This window comes from Protopterus annectens, chromosome 17.part0, assembly GCF_019279795.1.
Source record: "Protopterus annectens isolate FY-2018-M chromosome 17.part0, PAN1.0, whole genome shotgun sequence".
In the NCBI taxonomy this organism is placed as follows: Eukaryota; Metazoa; Chordata; order Ceratodontiformes; family Protopteridae; genus Protopterus; species Protopterus annectens.
In genome coordinates, this window is record NC_056751.1 from 814775738 (window position 1) to 814799641 (window position 23904).

The 23904-nt window shown below is 37.0% G+C and overlaps 1 protein-coding gene across 1 annotated transcript in view; it reads right to left on the reverse strand.

Moving 5' to 3' along the window:
• The window catches only part of SBF2 (SET binding factor 2), a 3151758-nt gene that overhangs the window by 1001428 nt on the left and 2126426 nt on the right, over positions 1-23904 (reverse strand). The window contains exon 21 of the mRNA XM_044058929.1: positions 13725-13793. Within this exon, the coding sequence (XP_043914864.1) occupies positions 13725-13793 (69 nt within the window). The remainder of the gene's footprint in view (positions 1-13724; positions 13794-23904) is intronic.

Below are 23904 nucleotides of genomic sequence, written 5' to 3' on the forward strand. Positions count from 1 at the left end.
CAGTGGTTACATACCTAAACACGTTAGAGTGAAACAAAATAAGGGTCAGGATAGTGCTACAGGTACGCTAAAATAACTATTTTAGTCTCATTGTCATGGAGAGTTAGTCGGGTTTGCTACACTGACATAGCCAGTTTAGTGTCAAATATTGTTTAAGTCTAGTCTTGAATTGACTCAGGGAGTTGAGTAAAGTAATTTCGATTGGGAGAGAGTTCCAGGATCTGCTTACAGAGTTTGCAAAGAGAGAGGCACTGGCAGAGTGATTAGTTTTGATACTTTATTAGAGAATCAAAGTGGTCAGTGATTGTGATAGGGGGTAATAATATTTTTAAGAGCAGGAGTGTTATCTGGATTTTAAAGTATCTTATGGGCAGTAATCATGAGATTATACTGGATCAAGCTGGGTAATTCTAGCCACTCAGGCTTGTTTAGGTTAATACAATGGTGGGTCTTATACAGCAGGCCAGTGGCAAATCTGGCAATATGGTTATAGCACATAGAGAGTTTGTTGAGGACAGATTTGTTTAGATTGGAGAGTATTGGGGATGCATACAGAAGAGTTGAAAGTAGGTGAGAGCGAGCTATGGCAAATCTAGCAGGAGGGCTAAAGAAGGCTTTTATCCTGTAAAATGAGCCTAGTTTTTTATTGACAGTCTTTACAGACTGATTAACATGTAGGTCGAATTTGAGATTATCAATTAAAACAATTAACAGTTTTGTAGAGGAGTCTGGGGAGATTATTGTGCCATTATTAGATTTAATGGTAAAAGTGAATGCAGTAGACTTGTGTGTTGGTGAGAATAGCAAAAGTTTGTTTTTTTGGGATTCAGGATCAGACGACGACCAGAAAGCCAGTTTGCAGTAATGTTAAAGGTGGTTTGTATAGCTGACCACAGTTCATTTGGAGAAGTGGCCGAGCAAATCAGGGTGGAGTCATCAGCATATTGGACACAGCTGTTAATGAAGATAGAGAAAAGAAGGGGCCCTTGTATGGATCCCTGGGGTACACCTAGTGTGTTGGGAAGGAGTTTAGAAAGTTTGTTTTACCAAAGGATAGCCTGCTGTCTATCTTTCAGATAGGACTGGAATCATTGGAGAGAAACAAGAAAAGGGCTGAGGATATGTTATTGTTATTGCGGTTATGGTATTGGAGAAGGCTAGAAGGGCTGAAGTAGTGCTGTGCTGAGGTCGGAAGCCATGCTGGGAGTCTGCCATGAGGTTATTCTGAGTTAGGTGGTGCATCAGTTGTCTACACATTTTTCCATAATTTTTGCAAGTGGGGATAATATTGCTATTGGCCCATAATTGGATAACTCAGTAGAGCTACCTCCTTTGTGAAGTGGGATTACATAGGATATTTCCCAAATAGAAGGGATTCTGGCTTCTGCTATTCTTCAGTTGATTAGTATTGAGATGGGGTAAGCAATGGCATCGGCTGCCTTTTGTAGATACTCGGCAGGGAGTTGATCAGAGGAGAGTGTAGTTGGTTTCAGTTTTTTAATCAAAGTACAGATGAGTGAGGTGGCATCTGGTTGGAATCTAAATGTGAGCTGGTTTCTGGGGGTGGTACCTTCATGGCCAGGGGGAGCTGTGAGGTAGTTGGCTGGCTTGGGCTTGAATAATCTCAGTAAGAATTGGTTAAAACTGTCAGAGACTTCCTCAGAAGGTTTTTCAATGGAGGCTGCCGTGACTGGGGTAGATGTTTGTCCATGATTTAATAGTTGATTTATACCTGCCCAGAATTTCTATGGCTTGTTGTGATTTACTTCCTGTAGATTATAGAAGTATTTTTTTTTTGTCTAGTAGAATGGATTTTTTATTGATGTTCCTCTCATTTGCCTATATTTAGTGTGATCTTGGGGGTCATTAATAGTTCGCCATAATGCCCATGCTTTATTTCCGAGGGTGATTTTTTTGTTTAGACCCTTTGGAAAGCCAAATAATGCAATATTAAAAAAAATACCAAAGACTAACAGAATAATTATCAGCTGATGTCTTATTACTTCACACTTTTGCTGTTGGACTACACAAAAGGAAGAACACTTTGTGACAAAAGAAAAAACAATGACAGTTGGGTAGATTTATCTTTTAATGACTCAACCAGGAGTATCATGCAAAGAGTTTTTAAGAAGATAAGTTCTAGAAAAATGTGGTCCCTTTTCCATACCCTAGATAGGTTCACAACTGTGTACTAGGCTAATGGCCCTGGAGCCTTTACAAGCCTAGCCCATAGGATTACCCTGGCAACGTGCCACCCGACCTTAGCTCCCAGTGCCTCTGTTGAGTAGAGCCACTGGAGTGAATTTTCTATTTCCCATCCACTCATCAAGATTTCTCTTGAAGAGGGCCAGTGAGGTGCTCTGCTTGACATGTATGGGAAGTCTATTCCATAGCATGGGCAGTCTCTGGGTTATGAACCTGTCCCTCCAGCATGTTCTGTTGACTGTGGTAATGAGGTTGAGGTCTCTGGAGCATGTGGTGCGAAGGGATTGGGACTTCTTTAGATGTAGCATTTCTAACAGATCTGGGTCAGACATGGCTTTGTAAGTCAAGCAGAGATCGCCTCTAAGTAGGCGATATGAGACAGAGAATAGTTGGAATTTTTTGAGTCTGTCCATATAGGACAAATGTTTAAGGCCTAGGATCCTCTTTGTGAGGTACTTGTGCAGCCTCTCCAGTTATTGCAGGTGTTTAGTATGGTACATGCCAACTGGGGCATTGTACTCAATCACTGGCCTAACGAGGGAAAAGTAGAGGGAGACAATGACCTTTCTTCCTGGATGCAAAACCCTTAGTAATGAGATGTGCCACATATAAGGACTTTCTGACCACAGTGGCAATGTGGTGGTCAAAGGAGAGGTTGTTGTCAACCTGTGTTCCCAGATCTCTTATAATGCCTTCTGTTTAGTGGACTACCATTGATGTGGTCATTCATGGGAACCGTATTTTTCCCAAAGGGGATGACGACACATTTTTTGGCATTGAGCTTAATGCTATGGTTCTGACACAAGTTGTTGGTCTCAGTGAGGCCTTTCTGTAGGATGGTCAACATCCGACAGATTCTGATGTTTTAAACCCAGCCTTGTCACATTTCTAAGTGGACTTCCTTAGCCTAACTGAAAAGGGCAAGAACATATATAAAGACTGAACAGAAATTGGGAGACCCTTGTTTAATTGTTACATTCATTACTTCTACTCCAAAGCTTTACTTTCTATATCTTAACATGTATTAGTTCATACTACTACTACCTTGTTAAGTTAGGATTTGTTTACACTTACTAGGTGCTTTTTACTGGCTGTACCACATGTTCCATTCCACCTACAAATTAGAGCAGCACTGTGAGTCATGGTGACCTTCATTAAAACTAACTTGTAAATAAAACAAATATAACAAACTTACTTTCAAGGAACATAATTCCAGCTATTTTAACATAAACATCTGACTTCTATAATGACTGAAATGAAGGGCATGCATTTTTAGAATAATTAAACTAGGCTGGATCTGGACATCAATTTGGATTTCTGAGTACCATCTAGACTGCATCAAATAAACAAAATGTTATTTAAAGGCATTCCAAAGACGAAGTCAAATGAGTTAACAATTTTGTCAGCATCTGAAAATGCACGCTGTTGATTACAATTAAGTCATAAGATGTACCCAGCTGTTAAAACCCAGTACAACAGGGAGTCAAAGACGCAGAACAGATATAGAAAAGAACCTTCTTTCTAAAAGTGCAATTTCTTAAGGTTTAAACAATCATCTCCTAGTAGTGCAAGGTACGATTCCTCAAGGAGGGGCAGTTTTAAGTTACAAATGTTCTGGTCTTCATTCCACTTTGCTTTCTAATATACACTTAGCATAATAAACTAGATGCTTTACTCACTATTACGTACGGTTTACATGCATGCAAGCAGATGTGAGATCAATCTCAAACCTCCCAAACCAGTACTCAAGTAATACAAAGCATACAAGTACCTTACTAATGTATGTTATGATCCATTCATTTCATATCTGGAAATCTGATTCAGGTAGTGTAGGCTTCCTATGTTGGAACAACTTCAGCCAGTTTAAACGTCAAAAATACAGACAAGGTATTACTGACAAACAGCATACTTTATATGGAAATAAATCTGGACTGATTCATATAAAAACTTGGCTTCTTGACTATTATTTAAATTTTTGATAAACAAGCAATATGCTAAAGTCTCTTTAAAAACAAAACCAGTTCAGTTACTAGTTTTGTCACAGCTTAAAACTTATACTAGCATTTAACAATGGTCAACGTTTGAAATGTCGGAACCCGCTACAGCGAGTCCCAAAATACAGAGACAGAATAGCCAAAACACTGGACTTACATATACTAAGTCCATGACGCCATTTCACAGAACATTCCCTTTTCTCAGAGGTATGAGGATCTTGGAGTTGCTATAGATAAGTTCATAGGGGGTGTGGGATAAAAGGGGGGGGGGTTCCTCTTCTACAAAAATAAGTTGTAAGGAGAAGAGCGATTTTCAAAATTCTCTCTTCTCCTGTGTTTTCGGTCTACTTTTTCAGCATTTCAAGTATCGACATTTCATAGGGAGCCTTTAACAATAAACTACATATCACAGACTACTGCTGGCATTCTATGTGATGGAAAAGTACTGTTTTTTACTGATCTCAGTCTGACTTTGGTTGACTGATATTTACTTTTTATGTTTTTTTTTATATATAATGAAGGTACTAAGCTGCACTTAGTTAAGGAATCACTATGCAAGAGTCTATGGATTACCCACAGAAAGTTCTGGAAAGCAAATTAGTCCTGAAGCGCTATACTTTAAATTCAGTGACCTGAACTGTGGTATATACTTCTTTTCTTTTTTTTTATATATTTGTGGGAAAAACTATCTACAGTAAAAGTCTCATGTGATTTCTCATTCTGATTTAGAGACTCCACTATCTGTGAAAAAAATAAATAATCTAGTTCTTCAACTAAAGAAGAGAACATAACCAAAGAAACTAGTGACAAATAGAAAACCAAGTGGCCACTCAATATTCAAGCATGTTTTTATTTCATCTGCAGGATGCTTTAACTAAATTTTTTTAGATACTTCAGAAATTAAACAAAATTGATGGCATCAGCAACACACTGGATTTACTACAAACCCATATTTCTGACTTATAAGATTGTGATAAAACTATGGGGTTCTATAAGAAAGAAAATGTTCCATTCAATAAAGTAACTCCAATATAAAGTTGGTAACTTAGACAAACTCAACAGGAGAAAAAATGTATTGGTCCAAGATATGCCTGCATCTGTTCCTCATGAAAGTGCAGGACATTTGCAGTCATGCTGTACTGCAAGGATAAAAGCTCCACGTTTAAGGAAATTTTGACTTAGGAAGTATTTCTTAAAATGGTTGGTGATGAGGCCATTTTATTATGGAATTTATAGGGTACCATAGTGTAATACAGGTTTGCAGACTGCCTTTCTTAATGACTGTTACATTTGTTGGTAGTGGTGATGTGATAGCCTCTGGAGACAAACTTCCACAAGAAGAAATGTTGGAAGATCAAGGCATATTTTTACAGAACTGAACATACATGACCAGAATGAACCAGGTTATAACTTAATGAATCCAACTGTCTGGTTTTATGACTACTTGCTTATAGGTTTACTATCAGGTGTTCAACACTGCCTCTACCAAATCAGGCAATGTTGACAAAACTGTACCAAAGCCAACAATGACGCTATACCAAACCAGTGGACCTGCCTTTCCCTCTTTTGGGACCCATGTTAGCAGTTATTCCTGGTCTGGAGTGGTAGACACTTTGGGATTAACTATTTTTCACTGTTTCAGGTGTTCGACGTTGTCAAGGTGCGGTTTAGTCAACGTTGCCTGATTTGGTAAGGCAATGTCAAACACCTGACAGACATCCCTGTGATCATAATTCTACTGAAGAGAGACTTCACTCAAGGAACCATATAGTTCATATAAAATGGACATTTAAAATTAAGTTCAGCTATATCTGGAATAAGGGTTACTATGAGATATCCTCTAAGCTGAAATAATGTGACTAGCACTGTCATTTTATCCATCTGTAATTTCCATGGTGCATGTTTAATGTCTAAGATATCAGTACAAAGACATTTACTTGTATACAAGATAACAGGTACATGGCCATAAAGCTATGGGACCAGCAATACCCATTAGCAAGGAGCTGAAGAAGACAATAAACAGGAAAATAGCATTTGTAAAAAAAAATGGAATCTACTGGGTACCACAAAAGTATGTTAAAGCTTAATATTTTAAATAGACAGGTGAAGAAGATGATGCCTAAGTAAAGACAACCAGGAAAATTAAATGTATCACTGAATCACTTGAAAATAATAGAGGTTAAAATGTCCCAAGAAAGACGCTAATAAAGATACTGTGTTGACCTCAAATAAAGAATAGAATGTCCCCAAGTTTGGGGAGGGTGAAGGGCTTGCATGACGTTTGCCCTGCATTTTCGTAGTTATTTTTTTCGCAACTCCTAGGCTCACACAAGTTTCTGATTTATATTAAAAAGCCTTTACATACTGTCAGGAAGGTACAACAAATTTCTTATACAGCTGTTTGGTATTTAATCTACATCAAATATATTTCAAAGAGCTCTCACACATATAACTAAAGGTCTGAAATGTGTTGTAAAGATGACTAATTATTATTAAAGGGTTGGACACCTGAATAGCATGACAGAAGACAAGTAGACCCTCTAAGCATATTAAATAAAAGTTAATGTATTTAGACTTAAAAAGTCTAAAATGAATGCGTCGTAAGCATTTGATCTATGACAATATTAAGAAGCCTAGCCTTACGTTCCCATGGTAGTGTTTCAGCCTTTCTGTTTTGTACACAAGTAACCGAAAAATGAGAACAAGGATATGTTGGAACATTTTTTATCGTCCTTATCCATGAGGGACATAAGTGCTAAACTGGGGGTAAATTTGTGATTTGCCATCTATTCATCCAAATTACATTTGAACAGAGTAAGACAAGTACTTTGATTTAAGTGGAGTGGAAGATGGTTCCATAAAAGCTGCATTCTCTGTGATACATACCTATCTATCCAACACTTCCAATTAATGTTTCAAAAGGGATTGAGATATTTTGAATGAGTCCTATGTTAATATCAGAGGAAATAAAGACTAAAAAAAAACAGACTTATCAGCAGTAGAATTTCTAAAGATTAAAGACAGGCAGCCAAAAAGAGTTTTCTAGAAATAATGAGTGTTTTGTGAAGACTGCACCTAATGTATCAGAACTAGCTGTTAGAGCACGGTGCAGGCCAGAAAGCAATCTGTACACAAAAACAAAGTTACTAAATGCTCAAGACACTTGTTACACAGTCACCATAATTAAAATGTTGTGATATAAATAAGTATATTGTGCTGAAAGATAGAAGGTGTGGGATTTGTGATCCTATAAGAAAATAGTACAGTTGTTTGCGGGTCAAAAATTTACTGATGCACACAAGAAAATTAGCAGCAGTATATACCTGAGAGAAATTTCATAAACATGTTTATTGTGATTATGTGGTCCAGATGGCATATATGGATGTGACCAAGAGATTCAGTACTATTCCCAGTACAATATTGGCAAACCAAGGAATCTAGCCATCAATCTGTAGGGAGTTAGTTGGATAGCAAATTGGTTATCAAAAAAGAATACATGAAGCATTACTAACATAAAATCTTGTTGAGAACTGACTACAGTCTAATGACATGCTTTACTACACAGAAAAATCACTACACATAGAAACTTCTATCCTAAACCATTATTCATAACTACCAGAACATGCTGCTTATATGAAAAGGATGTGAACTTGCTATATTTTTGCAGTCTATACCTGTGTCCTGTGGGTCGTTTGTGTACTGTGGTGTGTGGATGTGAGACTGTGGTTGTGGCGGGGTGGTATATAAAAAAAAAAAATCAAGTAAAGATTTGAAAGTAAGTACAGGCAAAACAGTGGCAGAGTATTACAAGAGCTTTTCTCTGCAGAACACAGGCAAAGTATAAGCATATGCTTGGGTACTACTATAGTGCATGGCATTGCAGCCATTTTTAGATTGCAAGTTTTACCAGAAAAACTGAGCTCATAAAATGCAATTCTTCTTGTATATTTCCCGGTTTCCTTTTAGTGCATGCCACTCTCTAAAACAATTCCCCCTAGAAATGAATTGTTTGTTTGTGTCTTTCAGCTTTTTTCCGGTTAGGGGTCGCCACAGCGGAACTCCGGTCCGCTAATGATTGGCAGTAGAGTTTTTTTTACGTGCTGGCTTGCTGGGCCTAACGCACAACCTTCAATGAAGGAACGCCCATTCACGCATGTCACCACACAGAAGATGCTTGTATTTACTGAAATAAAAGTGTCAGAAATAGGTTAGTTTCATTTGCTGCCAGTCCTTCAATTACTTTGTGTTGTTTTGGTGATTAAAACTCTTAATCCCTGAATAAAATCACCTGTTCATACATCTCAGATATGAAAGCTTCTTTATGCTGTAAACAAAGTCATTATGACAGCCATTATGAAAATAAAACAGCTCTAGAAGTAAGTGGTTTCATTATTCAAGTCTTATTACGACTATTTGCTGAAAATTCTCAGTGACAATCTCTTGTGTATAAAACAAATTACTTCAGACTACCATGGCGGTTTGATGACTACAGTTTCCAGCTTCACGCTGCTCTTTGCTGTCACTAAATCTAATGTTTACTCTGGAACTCATCAGGATGATAGCACACTGGATTTATTCTTCCCACAAAATGCTGGAGTTTGAAACTATGCTGTGTAAGGTAAACATTCACAGCAAAACAAGAACGTTGTAAGGATTAAGCAGTATGTATTACCTCAGAAACATACAGATATGAAAATTAAGTGCTAATAACTGCAAGCCATTCAGATATCTGAATTATGAAAAGAAAATTCTGAAGACGGACATGTTCCTTTAAAAAACTAATACCCACTCTGCCAAAAAATGCACTACTCTCCTCTTCCTCTCTACACCAGACTGGCAACCCCATATGAATATTTAGCAGTACAAAGCAGCATAACATTTAAAAATAAAAAGGAGAAACAAAGTGTGTAGCTATGATAATAAGTAAGGTGATATATATCACAGATAGCACAATATCAAAATGCTGACAGACAAGGAAATAGTGTCATTATTAAAAAGTAATAATAGGTTTGTAGGTCCATAGGTAAGTATTAGGCTAGCTACCCCTGCAGACCATTTTAAGCCTAGCCAATATACCTTTTTGTGCTCGAAATAACCTATCCTATTTGGAGCAGATTGGTCTTACCCATCCCATGGTTGATAATTATATACTACTCCTAATGAGAATAACTGGAATCTTACCGCAGATAAAAGGAGGGACCCAGGCATGGGTAAAGCATTTAGGAGCTGTCGCTGTCCGTTAGTAGTACAGCAAGGTGTACTGAAGTAAATTATCTGCTTCCCATCCAATGATCCAAGTTGCGCATTAATATGGACAGGGTCAAACTTTGTTTTATTGGATGAGGAGTCTGTTCCACAAAAGCAGTATCTTCTGTGAGATATACAGTGGATATAAAAAGTGTACACTCCCCTGTTAAAATGCCAAGTTTTTGTGATATACAAAAATGAGACTACAATAAATAATTTCAAAATTTGTCCCACCTTTATTGTGACCTATAACCTGTACAATTCAATTAACAAAAAAAACTGTTAGGAGGAAAAATATAAAACATAAAAAACATACAATAAGCTGGTTGCATAAGTGTGCACACCCTTAAACTAATACTTTGTTGAAGCATCTTTTGATTTAATTACAGCATTCAGTTTTCTTGGGTAGGAGTCTATCAGTATGGCACATCTTGACTTGACAATATTTGCCCACTATTCTTTGCAAAAGTGCTCCAAATATGTCAGATTGCAAGGGCATCTCTTGTGCACAGCCCACTTCAGGTCACCCCACAGATTTTCTATTGGATTTAGGTCTGGGCTCTGACTGGGCTATTCAAAAACTTTAATCTTCTTCTGGTAAAGGCATTCTTTTGTTGATTTGGATGTATGGCTAGGGTCATTATCGTGTTGAAAGGTGAAATTCCTCTTCATCTTCAGCTTTCTAGCAGATGCCTGAAGGTTTTGGGCCAAAAGTGACTGGTATTTGGAACTGTTCATAATTCCCTCCACCTTGACTAAAGCCTCAGTTCCATCTGAAGAAAAATCAACCCCAAAGCATGATACTGTCACCACCATGATTCACCGCGAGGATGGTGTTCTTTTGGTGATGCGAAGTGTTTTTGCACCAAACGTACCTTTTGGAATTGTGGCCAAAAAGTTCAACCTTGGTCTCATCAGACCATACCACATTTTCCCACATGCTTTTGGGAGATCTGATATATTGTTTTGCAAATTTAGGTGGGAATGTATGTTTTTCTGTGTAAGAAAAGGCTTCCATCTTGCAACCCTACCCCACAAGCAGGACACATGGAGAATACGGGAGATTGTTGTCACATGTAGTACACAACCAGTACTCACCAGAAATTCCTGCAATTCCTTCAGTGTTGCTGTAGGTCTCTTGGCAGCCTCCCTGGCCATTTTTTTTCTCGTCTTTTCATCAATGCTGTAGGGATGTCCAGTTCTTTGCAATGTCACTGTTGACCCATATTTTTTCTACATTTTGATGACTGCTCCTTGGTATATTCGATGCTGTGGAATTTGTTTTGCACCCTTCTCCTTACTGATACCTTTCAACAATGAGATCCCTTTGATGCTTTGTAAGTTATTTGCAAACCATGGCTTTTGCTGTAGAAGGCAACTGAGTAAATGTCAGGAAAATCGTACTAGGACAGCTAAACTTTATTTGGGGTTAATCAGTCTCTTTAATTGATGGCAGGTGTGTATCCAAGAAGACTGAATGTTGTAATTAAAGCAAAAGGTGCTTCAACAAAGTATTAGTTTAAGGGTGTGTGCACTTATGCAACCAGTTTATTGTATTTTTTTTATTATTTATATTTTCCCCCTAACAGATTTGTGTGTTTTTCAATTGAATTGTACAGGTTATAGGTCACATTAAAGGTGGGAAAAGTTTTGAAATTATTTATTGTGGTCTCATTTTTTTATATCACAAAAACCTGGCATTTAACAGGGGTGTGTACACTTTTTATATCCACTGTACGTGTCCCTCCAAACCCTTCTGTTGATGCTGCAGAAGAGGTTTAGATCCCTAGACTTAGTATTTCTGATGCCATTTAACTTGCTAACATGCATCAGTAATGGATACATTATAAAATAAGCTGAGCCTGAAAAAAGGTATAGGGAGATCAGTGCTCTTCCCCAAAGAACAAATACAAAATAAAATTAAATAAATAAAATAAAAAGAGGTTAGAATAACATTAAAAAGAAACTGCTACCAATACAGGCAAACAAATTAAGCATAGGAAGCAATGAACTAATGGCTCTGGACCTTAATCTTGTTCATGAACTGCAGTAACACTCAGCACTTCCAACACTGCAGGGCACGTAGGTGAATGCATTCATCCAGAAGGTCACTCTTCTAAATTCATTACATGAATATACAAAGTTTATCTCATAGCAGATTCAAAATTCTAAATCAAGAAAATGATTCTTTTTTTTTTTCCTGGTTAATTCCTCAATTTAGTTATGCAAGTAAGTTTACCATATCGGTTCCAAACACAGTTGTTTAGTATGTATGGTAAAATAACTTACATATTAAAAAATTGTAACAAAACTATGCAGGCGAACTCCAGAAAGGTTTACTGCCCTTACCAGCTGTTTCAAAGAATAGGAAACGACTCTGAAAATTAAAAACCAAAATACAAAAAACCTGAAGCATACTAAAGAAGAAACTTATGAGCAGGTCCACTGTCCCTAAATCTTGTAGTACAATGCACAGTAAAACATACAAGAAAAACTTACACAAGCTTATGTTTTCACCGTGTGATACCTTAAAAACCACCTGTAATAGAGGCCCATGGGATATATGCAAATGACCCCTTAAGGACATCAAGTGTTTCAGCTACATGGCTTCTGAATGTCTGTGAAAAGTACACATACAGCACTAAATTAACAAGATAAAATATCAGTTTCTTTCACAGAGTATGGGTTAATGTAATAGAAAGAGAAATCTGTAAAAGTAAAATGTTTAGCACTTCAAACCGTATTCTGCTGAACTTTAGATAGAGATTATGCTCCAAGGTCTAAATAAAACAGCAAATATGAGACAGGGAAAAGGACAGTATTTCTAATGGTGGGTTACTCAGTTTAAGTTAACAAAAACAGTCGGTACTAGGAAATACAAACATCTCATCAGTACAAGATATTTTCATAAACAATATCAAATTTAAAATCTCATACACAAGTGAAGTGTTTACCAAGCTTAAGTATGCAGCTGTGGGTATTCCTGACAGTACGTAAGGTGCAATCTAATTATCATAACTAAATTAGGCTGTATTGTGTTATTTTATAGAATGACATGACACTGTGATTCACATACATGACTAATCTATTCCCATGGCATACCATAACATTAGATAACGCTCCTTTACTATGTAGCCAAATACTATAGTATCACAAATGGTGACTCATAAAGGAAAAGGATGCACAATTCCAGAACTAGTTGTTCACAACTTCTTACACCACAGCTTCAAGGTGTACATCTTGGAGGCATGGCCGCAAGTGACTGCTATCACCCCAATGCAAGAAATTAGATTTCTACACTTATTACAGTGCTTTTTGTAGCAGAGTATGTTTGTCTTACCACCAGTGAGGCCGTACACAGTAAAATGGTGATGCACTGAACAAGATGTATGAACAACTCACTTTGTTAATCACAATTACACTAGGTTTTACATGTCCATTATTTTTTCTGTTACACCACAGCACACTATGGGCATGCAAAGGAATTTTAATTAACATATTTATGCTAAAGGAGGCATCTCCGGTAAGTAGTATAAAGCACATCCCTATGACATAGAAACAAGTATACATCATGAACACAATAGGAACATGCATTCTGTCTCTTCAAATGATTCCAGAAGTACACAGTAGCTCTGAGCTCTCTTACGTGTGAAACACCTACTTTCTGTTTAGTCAAATTTTGCTCTTTCAGTTTGTTTTTTGGCATTAGGTTTCCACATTTTCAGACTTAATCAAATACTTAGATAAACCTAGCTATTTTTACTAGCTTGTCAAGAGCAGACCTCATGTAGGTCACTATGCTGGTTTAATGCTGGTTTAATAGATGAGGTTATCCTTACATTAACTTCAGATTTATTCTCCGCAGCCTGCTTCATAATCTCGGTTACCTCAATCATATAATATCAACATTTCAGCAGATCATCATAAAAAAACACTGGCTGCTGTCCAAACAAACTCATTATTTTTCATGTTTAAAGGAAAGAAATAAAATTAAACTACAAAACATTCCTCTCCTCCTTTGGCTCTGTGCACTTTTTAATTAATGTTGTGGTGTTGGAACCGCTATATAAAAATGACATTTGTTGCTTTTGCTTATAACGTTGCTTGATTTTTTTTTTGATGTACTTTACTGTACTTCATTTCATGACAACAAAATGGCATTCCTCACAAATAAAACCCAGCTGAATGTATTACAGATAATTGGATAAAGTAGGTGTTAATTGCTTCAAGATGGATGTTACACTTGAAAATGAAATGATGGAAGATAAGAAGTCTTACCCTACAAAATGCTGTTGTCAAAGGAAGTAAGGCAGCTGCAACACCATATTCCTCAGAACCTGAACAATTCTGTATTAAAAAAAAAAAGAATTAGCAGTAATATTCTGGCAGATGTGTGCTAACATACATCCATAATGACAAATCAAAAAAGTGAAACTGCACAGTTATCAAACCACAGCCTATTCCTAAACCAATGTAAATGCACTACATAGGATACATAAAGTACAGCTGTGTAAACAAATGTACCATAGCAGCAGCTATTTGAATGATCACTGCTGCAGTAGCCTTAGCTACATGGGTTATATCCTACACAGGATATAACAGTAGGACAGCTTCCAAAGTTTGAGCGCACCTTCCAAACACCCAGACTTTTGAACTGTAGAAAATAAAAGGTTTGGACCCTTCAGAGCTTCTATGCCAACAGCAGGAGGTAGGCTTGAACCCTGAAAGAGGACACTGCTGTGTAAATAAGACTCAGTATCTACACAGCAACAAAAAAAAAAGATGCCAAAAAAGAGGGGTGGTGAGCTACTACAGTAGTGATCATTTGAATATCTACTGTCATGGCATGTTTACTTACATTACTGTACTATGTTCATCATTTCATCACTGCTACAGCAGCCTTAGCCATAGCTTATATGGACTGGAGGAAGGTCCTATCTGCTGCTATGGCCTGCTGAAGACCCGGTAAAGGAATCTGGTTTGTAGTGTTTTGTAGAAGTACATACAGAGGACTAATTTGCTGCCTCTAGAATACGTCTAGAGTCCAACCCTTTCCAATAAGACACTAGTGAAGCCAAGGTCCTAGTAGAATGTGCCCTGATATAGGATTAGACTCTTTCATTATGTCTAGCAGATCTCTGGCCCTGGGAACATGAATATGAATATGAACACGAACACAAACACAAACACACACACACACACTTTTTCAGACTTGTTTATTCTTTCAGCTTGTCTCATTACTTACTTACTTAGTGAATTTAGTTTTTATTTCCCTCCTAAGGACTTCATACACTCATGCATAGCCGGCCTTAGGCATACGCTAACTAGGCAGCCGCCTAGGGCCCCAATGCAGCAGGGGCGCTTATTTGGTGTAGGTAGACCAGGATGTGAGCACCAGATGGTGTGGTAGGGGGCGCCATGGAGCCCTTTTGCCTAAGGCACCAGTTGACCTAAAGCCACTCCTGCACTCACGCACAATTGTTAAATCCTATTCATACTTGTGCACCGAGTAACATACTACTACTTTGAATTCTGTTAACCTTCACTGTCCTCCCTTCTGCCACTACAGCATTTCACACAAAGTTTAAGATTTACTTGACTCTACTCACAAATTCCTAACACCTCTCTCCATGTTAGGAAGTGTTTGGTGCAAGAAGATATGTGTGCGTGTATATGTATATAATACACACACATATGGTTTAGCTCATGAATTAAGTTTTATATGCTATCTTAACACTTAATAATCAGGTGGCTAACTTTTAGGAATATAATGCTAACTACAGCACTGACTCATATATTGACAGCATACTGTGCTCCATTAAGAATAGTCTGCCACTTCTTTTTAATTTGTCATCTGCATGCACTTGTTGCTCTCATTGTTATGACAAGTTCCCATACAGCTAGGCTGCTGTTGCACAATATTTGAACTTCAGGCATACTGAGGAAACTCGCAGTAGGTTCATGACAGAGAATCCATTTTTTCACTGAGAAGGTGATGTAGTCTCATTGCTAGGTACATTGTGATTACGCATTATGGCTAGCACATAGATCCCTCAGGCATACTGAGGATACCCGCAGTAGGGTCATGACAGAGAATCCATTTTTTTCACTGAGAAAGTGATGTAGTCTCATTGCTAGGTACATTATGATTAGGCATTATGCCTAGCACATGGATAAACAGCCAGGCACACAAGGACTTTGTTCTTACTAAAAAGCACCAGTCACAATAAAGATTCAAACTATGCTCTAGTCAGCCTTACTGAATATTGTCTGTTTTACTGCAGTTGGATTAAAGCTTTTGCTTTAATTTAAATATCTTTTTATATGGAAAATTGAAAACATATTGTTTGTTGCTGCTATATGTAACTTAGACCTAAAAAACCTCTGACATGGGTAAAAATGCTCATCTTTTGTTTTAACTTAACAAACCATGGCTTAAATAAGCAATACCTACTTGAATCCTGTTTTCTTATTTTTAATAACAACACAAAGTGATCTATGCATGGATCTTACATAAGTTTGACAACAGTCTGAACTAATAATCTGAATGTCACTAATGTCAGTATAAAGAGTAAGCATTCCTGTACAGTACACACGCACACACATATTAGAGCATAGTGACTGTGAAACCTGAGGAAAAAAAGTGATTGTCATGGTACTATACAGTGGAGGCTGGTGACTTCAAATCAAGGGGGGCTGCAGGAGACAACTGAATGGGTTGGGCCAATGGGGAGGGGTGTGGCCAACTAGAAAAGGGTGGAGCTATGGTACAAAAGGATCAATGCTGGCCATGCTTACGAATTTACATAAAATAAATGCTCAGTCACTATGGTGCATGCTGAATTTTATTTATTTATTTTATAGTTTGTTTACCAGGATAGTCCATTGGGCCAAGAAGAGCACATTTTCAATGGAGTGCTGAGGAGAAAAGCTCCATGAACAACAATATAATATGAGGACAATGCATTTACATTTATATAATACTAATGAAGAATGATGGTATTACACAACGTGTCAAAAAAATCCACTATTGCAGTGAAAATACAGTCAAAAAAGCAAAAGGTAAAATTACACACACACACACACACACACACACACACACACATACACACAATCACGCACACACACACACACACTCTCTTTTTATGTAGCCATTTATTATTGTGAGGTGGGTACCACTGTAAATGAATTGAGACCATTGCATTACAGTAATTAGGTCTGATGAGCAAACAGTGCAGTAAGGCTAGCCTATTGTTGCTGGGTCAGGTTTCATACTAGCCATTACATACACCTGTCATTAACTTTAGCAATTGTTAAAATATGCTTTGCTTAGTCAGACACTCTAGACGCGTTCCCCTCTTTAGAACTCTGTCAGTAACCACCCCAGCTTACAATTTGAACATCCACTACATAGTTGCATGTCCTGTCACAAACAGCATGGTAGCAGCCCTAAAGTTTTCACGGTTTTGCTCTTTTGGATCCAATTATTTACAGTTAGACCTACAAGAACATGTATACTTCCTTCCATGCTTATAAAGGTCTTGACATTTCCAAGATAAATATAAATGTCACGCTAATAGAGGTCAGCAGATTTTAGGCAAATTATATTGCTATCACTGTTGTTCTGACTAGCCTCATTCTTTTAGGAGAAAGATGGTTACGTATATTATAAACTGCAAAACAGTAAAGCTATAATTATTATTATTATTACTACTGACTACAGCTGAACGTTTTCATTTCAAATCATTGCATCTTCCTAGTCCCATCTCCCAAAACCAAAATTTAACGACATATATTACTACACTGGCTTTGTAAGACAGAAATATGATTTCCCCCACTATATGGTGGTGAGTCGGACTGGTGCCATGACAGCCTTACAGCCTTAGTTAGAATAAAACAGTCTTCAAGGAAGGCATCGTACAGTAACCCCACCCCCCAATTCCTTCCACACAAGCTCTCAAGTTCCTTCTTTGGCTGCAGTCTGATAAATGAAGCAGGAGTGACAAAATATAGTAACTATTTGTCCATTTGTCTGACACATTGCCTTGTTTCATCTGGGTGACTGATAAGTAAATGAACAGACTGTATAAAGCACTGGTAGAAACTGCTTGTTGTAGCTAGGTTTGCTCAGTAAGGTGACAGTCAGAGACTAGTCCTCCTTAATAGTTATATATTTTCTGTCTTTTTATTGCACAAAAACTAATAATTCCAAGAACATAAATGTATTTGAATTGCAGCATTATCACATATACTAAAAGTGAATGCAAAAGGGATGAATCTGCTTCACATAACTGGTGTTGTGTAATTTGAGGTATTTACCAATTAAGCATCTAATTCCAGTACCTAAAATAGTTGTCCAGGGATTAACATAACATATATTAAATGAGACAGAATTCTGCATAGCAAAATCATTTTAAGACAGCATGGATTAAAATGTTCTCATGCCCATAGTCATATACATCAGAAATGCCCATGTTTGGTTGCCAGACAACAAAGCACAAGACACAGCACACGACAGTAATTCATTTTGTAACCAGCATTTCTAATGACTATTTATGCCTTATCCTCCATATGGGGAATAAAAAGGTGGGAAGTTATGCCGAGCTCTTGAATATGTCCCTACATGTCCTCAGCTGACAAATAACATAGACAATGGAGTCGCATTGGATTCACAAGGTAGGGCATGATGCAGGCACAGAGTACCATGTGTAATGACATAAGTTCAAAAGGGGGCATGTCTGGAAAGTTCCACTAACATATAAACATTTACTTGGTGTATGAAAAATAAATACAGATTCAGAGAGGGCTATCACTATCTTTTATTATATCATATCCAAACCATACATTAAAAAAAATAATCATCGGACATTTAGAATACACTTCTACTAATGTCACGGACAAATTGCAGTCTTTCATGAGTGATCCAAGTTTCATGCTTTCTGAATGTGCAGCAGGAATCAGGATGGCCATAGTAAAAAAAACAAAAACTTTGAATTCTAGGTTTAGGCATCATTTTTCACTTCAGTAAGACATTAGGAGGAGAAACCAACATAGGATGCATCAGTTATGTATCTTTTTCATAAAGTAATGACATCCACAATAAACTGCAAGTCCCCAAACAGCACAGCTCATAAAAAAGTCAGATTGCGATTGTATCTGAATCAGTTTGCCATCCGCCCACCATCCCCTCTCTGACAACCACAAAGATATTGGACTTTCATGTTCTCATGCAGATACTGTAATGTACCATAGGAACAGAACAGAAAATAGTCACAGCTCAACTTTAGGGGTAAGCTTATATTTTTTTTTTCTTCAAAACTAATAGACACTTGTCCCTCCCATATGAATAATTCTAAAGCAGAGGATGTTACATTGCAGTACAGTTCTGTTGTCTATTTCTCTTTTATTTTTTATCTGTTCTTGTTACACGTACATCAACAGCCAGTGTCTTCAAACCAGTCTCTTATGAATTCACATATAGTAGTGCTGTATAAATGACAGTATGTTATTCAGAAAGGGTAGCACTGTTTATAACTACCACAAGTAAGCATGTTTAATTCTCCATTTCTCTCCTAATTTTCCTATAATGCGGCTACAATCATCTAAGCAGATATACAACTTTACTAACCGTTAGACTAGACACTAGAGTACATGCTCTAAGGGTTGTGGCACACAAAGATAAGTAAACTACACAAAATATTCATAATAAGCACCGGCATCTTCAAACTTGTTATAAAATCGGCAAATCACCAATACCTAACATCTAAAGCAATCAATGGACATTAGGACTGGAGGAGTCGGACTCGGACACCTACATCAATTTAAACTAAAAAAATGAGTGTCTCCATCTGACTAGATCACAAACTGAAGTACTGGTCTGGAAGAAATCAAATAAGCTAGCTAGCTGCTCTGTAACCTCTGTTTGGACTTCAGATGAACTCTCTCAAGCCAAAAAAAAAAGCAAACAACCAAGTTGTTCAGCAATGGTAGCACTGTTGCAAGTAGTAAGTACTGTGCTAGCTAGCCTGTTGATTTGTTTCTCGCTCTCTTTTTTGGGACGAGAGCGAGAACCAATCGGTAGCCTTCCATGTCACGTACGTGACTGCAGACGTGGCAGCCCGATCCCCTTCCACTTCACTGTGCGGTTAAACCGCATAGACTTCTGGGCATCACACTGATGCCTTTTCACCTTAATCTGGACTGTTTTTATAACACACACACATTTATTCCTTTGTACACAGAGCATGACATACATGTGTGTCAATTTGTATGCATATATCTAACATGCACATCTGTTAGTACATGAAACTTTCTTTATATCGAACAAATAAATGAAGTCACAAGTTTTGAACTACAAATGCTGATATACAGTACTACATTGCACTAAATGTATTAAACATTTCAGAATACCAGCTTCTCAAAACACCATAAAAATATTACAGTGTGAGCACATTTTTGTTTTCTACTACATACTTTCATTTTTAAAACGCTCGTGAAACAGAAATACAGTCCAAACTCTGATATGACAACCATAAAACATAATTCAAACAATTCTAGCAATATATGGATACAGTACCAAGGTGAACTGTAGCTCATCTGTAACATTGCAGCACTCTGTTTAAAGGGATGTGCACAGTTTTACACAACATTTTATTTATTTTTGTAATTCAAACAAATCAATAGAAGAATGCCATCCCCGTGTCATAGTACATCTGAGTTCCCTTAACTGAAATACCAAGCATGCTTGTGAATGCTGTCATGGGGCCCATGGCTATAAAGTTCTACATACTTGCTCTGTAATCCACTCTTAAGGAAATGGTTGAGATGCCAAGATGACTTGTGACTTTTATTCCACAGCAGGGCTCCATTAGCACAGAGTCTATCCAAAACATAAACTAGACCAGCTGGGACTGAAAGTCCCACATTCCCATTTATAAAACTATATCACCAATATTTGTAATTATTCTTTACTCCAAATCTTATGAAGAATACTTCTAAGAGACAGAAAGGTATGGATACACACTGGTGCATAGAATATTACCGCTGTAAAGTACAGTATTACTAAAAGTGGAGATGATGTCAAAAAATCACAGTACATTATATTACTATTTCAGTGACTGCAAAACATCAACTTGTAAACATTAATGGGCATTTTAGACATATGGTGGTTATAGCACAATACAGAAACTGTTACGTGATTAAATAGTCAAATGTTACAGTCTTACACCGGAAACTCTAGAAGACCACAATCCAGTCATTATATCTGACATATACACACACACATAAATAAATATATATATATATATATATATATATATATATATATATATATATATATATATATATATATACATACATACATATATACATACACACACATATGTGTATATATATATATATATATATATATATATATATATATATATATACATATACACACACACACACACGACTAGTTCAGAAACCAATCGCTGTTTTAGTAACTGAAATACTATTATAGGCTGTTAGTCTTGCCAAATAAAACAATCTCAGTTTTTCTAAGAATACCTTCACAGATGCTATACAATTTTTTATTCACTTAAATAATTAGAAAGAAACATTTTTGCACTTTCTCTCAAATCTTGTATTCTGCTGCCAAAGATTTGCCTTCTATAGAAAATTAATAAACTGTAATGGTTACAAGATCAGGTTATGTTAACTCACTGTCTTTATCTATGAAGAACCATTTCACTTGTGACTCTACATAAACAACTCTTGGCAACTAAGAAAATAAACCAAATGTCCAAAAGCACAATAAAGTTCTAGTAAAGCAGTTACGATCCAAAATTCGATATCCTTTTATGTGGTTGAATAAAAGGATATCGAATTTTGGATCGTGACTGCTTTACTAGAACTTTATTGTGCTTTTGGACATTTGGTTTGTTGCGAGTTCTAGTTTTCTGCAAATAAGAAAATACCCTGAACTTTAAAGACTAAAAGACAGTATCTGTTTTCCTTAAAAAAAAAAAAAGAGAGAGAGAGAATGAAACAAGAACAATTTTGTTTATTGAGGGAATTTTTTAGGTTCCTGGCTCACATTACCAACTGGAAGCTCAGAAACACAATCATTTAATTTCTAGTTTGAGTTAATTAGGCTTACAGCTTCTGAGTGGACAACACAAAACATTGACAATATGAAAGAACAATGAAAGTATGCCATCCCTGAAATAGTCAGCAAAGACTTAGGTAATACAAATTATGTACAACAGCCTAATAGGATGCAGCCATTTGTATGTAAAAAGTAGGAAGATATAACATGGCAAAATGAATGAAGCAGGTAAATTCATCAGCCTCTTCTGCTTGCAGTCTCAGTGCAAATTCAGTGAGTGATGCCCACCAGCAGCAACAACACATGACACTGGTGGTCCTTAATCTTTGAGAGACCAATTCTTCAGTTTAGGACAGGGGTACATACCTGATCTCCTAGTAAGCAACACATCATGTAGAAAAACATAATTATTTTTTTAATGCTCATTATCAACCATATCCACATGTAGTAATTACAAGAGATATGCATAATTCCTCAAGTGGAACTTCTTAGTTCCTGGCTGCTGGCATGTACTCAACAGACAAATTCTAGTACAGCCCTCCTATCCACCCAACCCTGTACATAACAACACTGTGGATGCATAATCCACAGAGCCACCTTCTGTTCTAAGCTAGCCCCTCCAATAACTAGGGATCACTCCAATCCCAAACCAAATTTAAGTGTAATTAATTGGGGGGGGGGGGTCTCAATCTCTCACTGCTAGCTATTTTTATCAGCAATTCTGCCTGGGTATCATGCACCACATAAGCTACCATAAAAATTCTGGCCTACAATGAATAAACTGGCACACTGCTGCCTCTTCTATCAGAACCAGCCCATTCACTGCAAAGCAGTCAACTCACATCCACTCCTCAACCACAAATACCCTGCCCCCTCCAAAAATGCTCAACAATTTATTCCTCTGATTGTGAATGTCCTTGTGTTCCTTGAACTGAGCCAAAAACTGAGATGTTACTGCTCCACTGCATTTCAGTGGCTTTTCTGATTCAACTGATTTCTAAGTGTATTTCAATAATGTGTAGTCATTTGGCCATTTTTTTAAAGCTGGATATCGATTACTTAACATGCCATCTATGAGACCCCCACATCTCTCAACTGTTCAGATTTTTGCGTCACTTTTTTGGTCTGCTCCTTATAGAATTTGTGATTTTCTGGCAAATCACTGAGAACTGAAGTCACTAAATAATTATATACATTTGAGTTTCAGACTTTATATCCTTATGAAAATGCATTCTAACAAAATCCTGTTATTCTAGCAACTTAAGTTTATAAGAGCAATGTTTGAAATCTGTCCCTCCACCCTCACACCCGTCTTTCACCACCAATAGCCACCAGGAAAACTTGAGAATATTATGTGTGTTCTGAAAGAAAAAAATACTTAAACAGGGGGAAGGTTTCAAACCCTGTACCCTTGACAAAGAGAGCAGACGTATTAACTTACTACACTAATAAATCAGTTAGTAAAGATACTGTTTTCATACATAAAAAGAGGTATGCCACTCTAACATCTGGCATGATTTAATAATTCCAACAGGGGCAAGGGTACCTATAAGAAGCAAGAGCCAGGACTGAGTTCATGTAGACGGCAGCTTCAGTACAAAGCAGGGAAGAAAATTACATGACACCAGGGCAAAGTTTTAAACTATTACTAAGAATCAATTAAGAAGTTAATAAGACAGAAGTCAAGCACTATGATGTTCTTACAAACAGAAATTAAATTCTAATGTGTGCCATTATTGACTGACTTAAAGGATTTGCAATTTATGTTGGCAGAAACAAAAAACAGAGAGAGACATCAGGGAGATTCTGATAACTCCAGGACAGCTAAAGATGTGTGTGTGTGTGTGTTTGTGTGTGTGTGTGCGCATGTGCTTGCGTGTGTGCGCTTGTGTGCGTTCATGTGTGCGTGCATGTGTGCATGTGTGCATGTGTGCATGTGCATTAACTAGAATAGGTAAGTGCTGATTTGCACTTGTTGTAGTTAAGGGAAATTTAGAGGCAAGCAAAATTACGCAATAAGTAGGTCTTTCCTCACTGTGGAAAATGGGTCTCTGAATCACTAATTACTGCATCATGGAAACGGGACCTTTTTACTGTAGCTCTCACTTCTAGAACTGGGATTGTTTTTGAATTCTTCGATATGTGTTTGGAACTATTTAGGTTAATAATGAAAGTAAATATTGTTAAATTCTCTTCTTTGGTAGAGTTTAACTAGAAAATGCTTAAACTATTGGTACAGGGCATCAATTGTGGTTCTTTATGAATATGACATTAAAAATTACTTACCAAAAATTAGATATTTTATACTCTACAAAAATTCATAAGCATATTTTCTACCACCTGGTATGCCTATACTTGCATTAGGAAGTT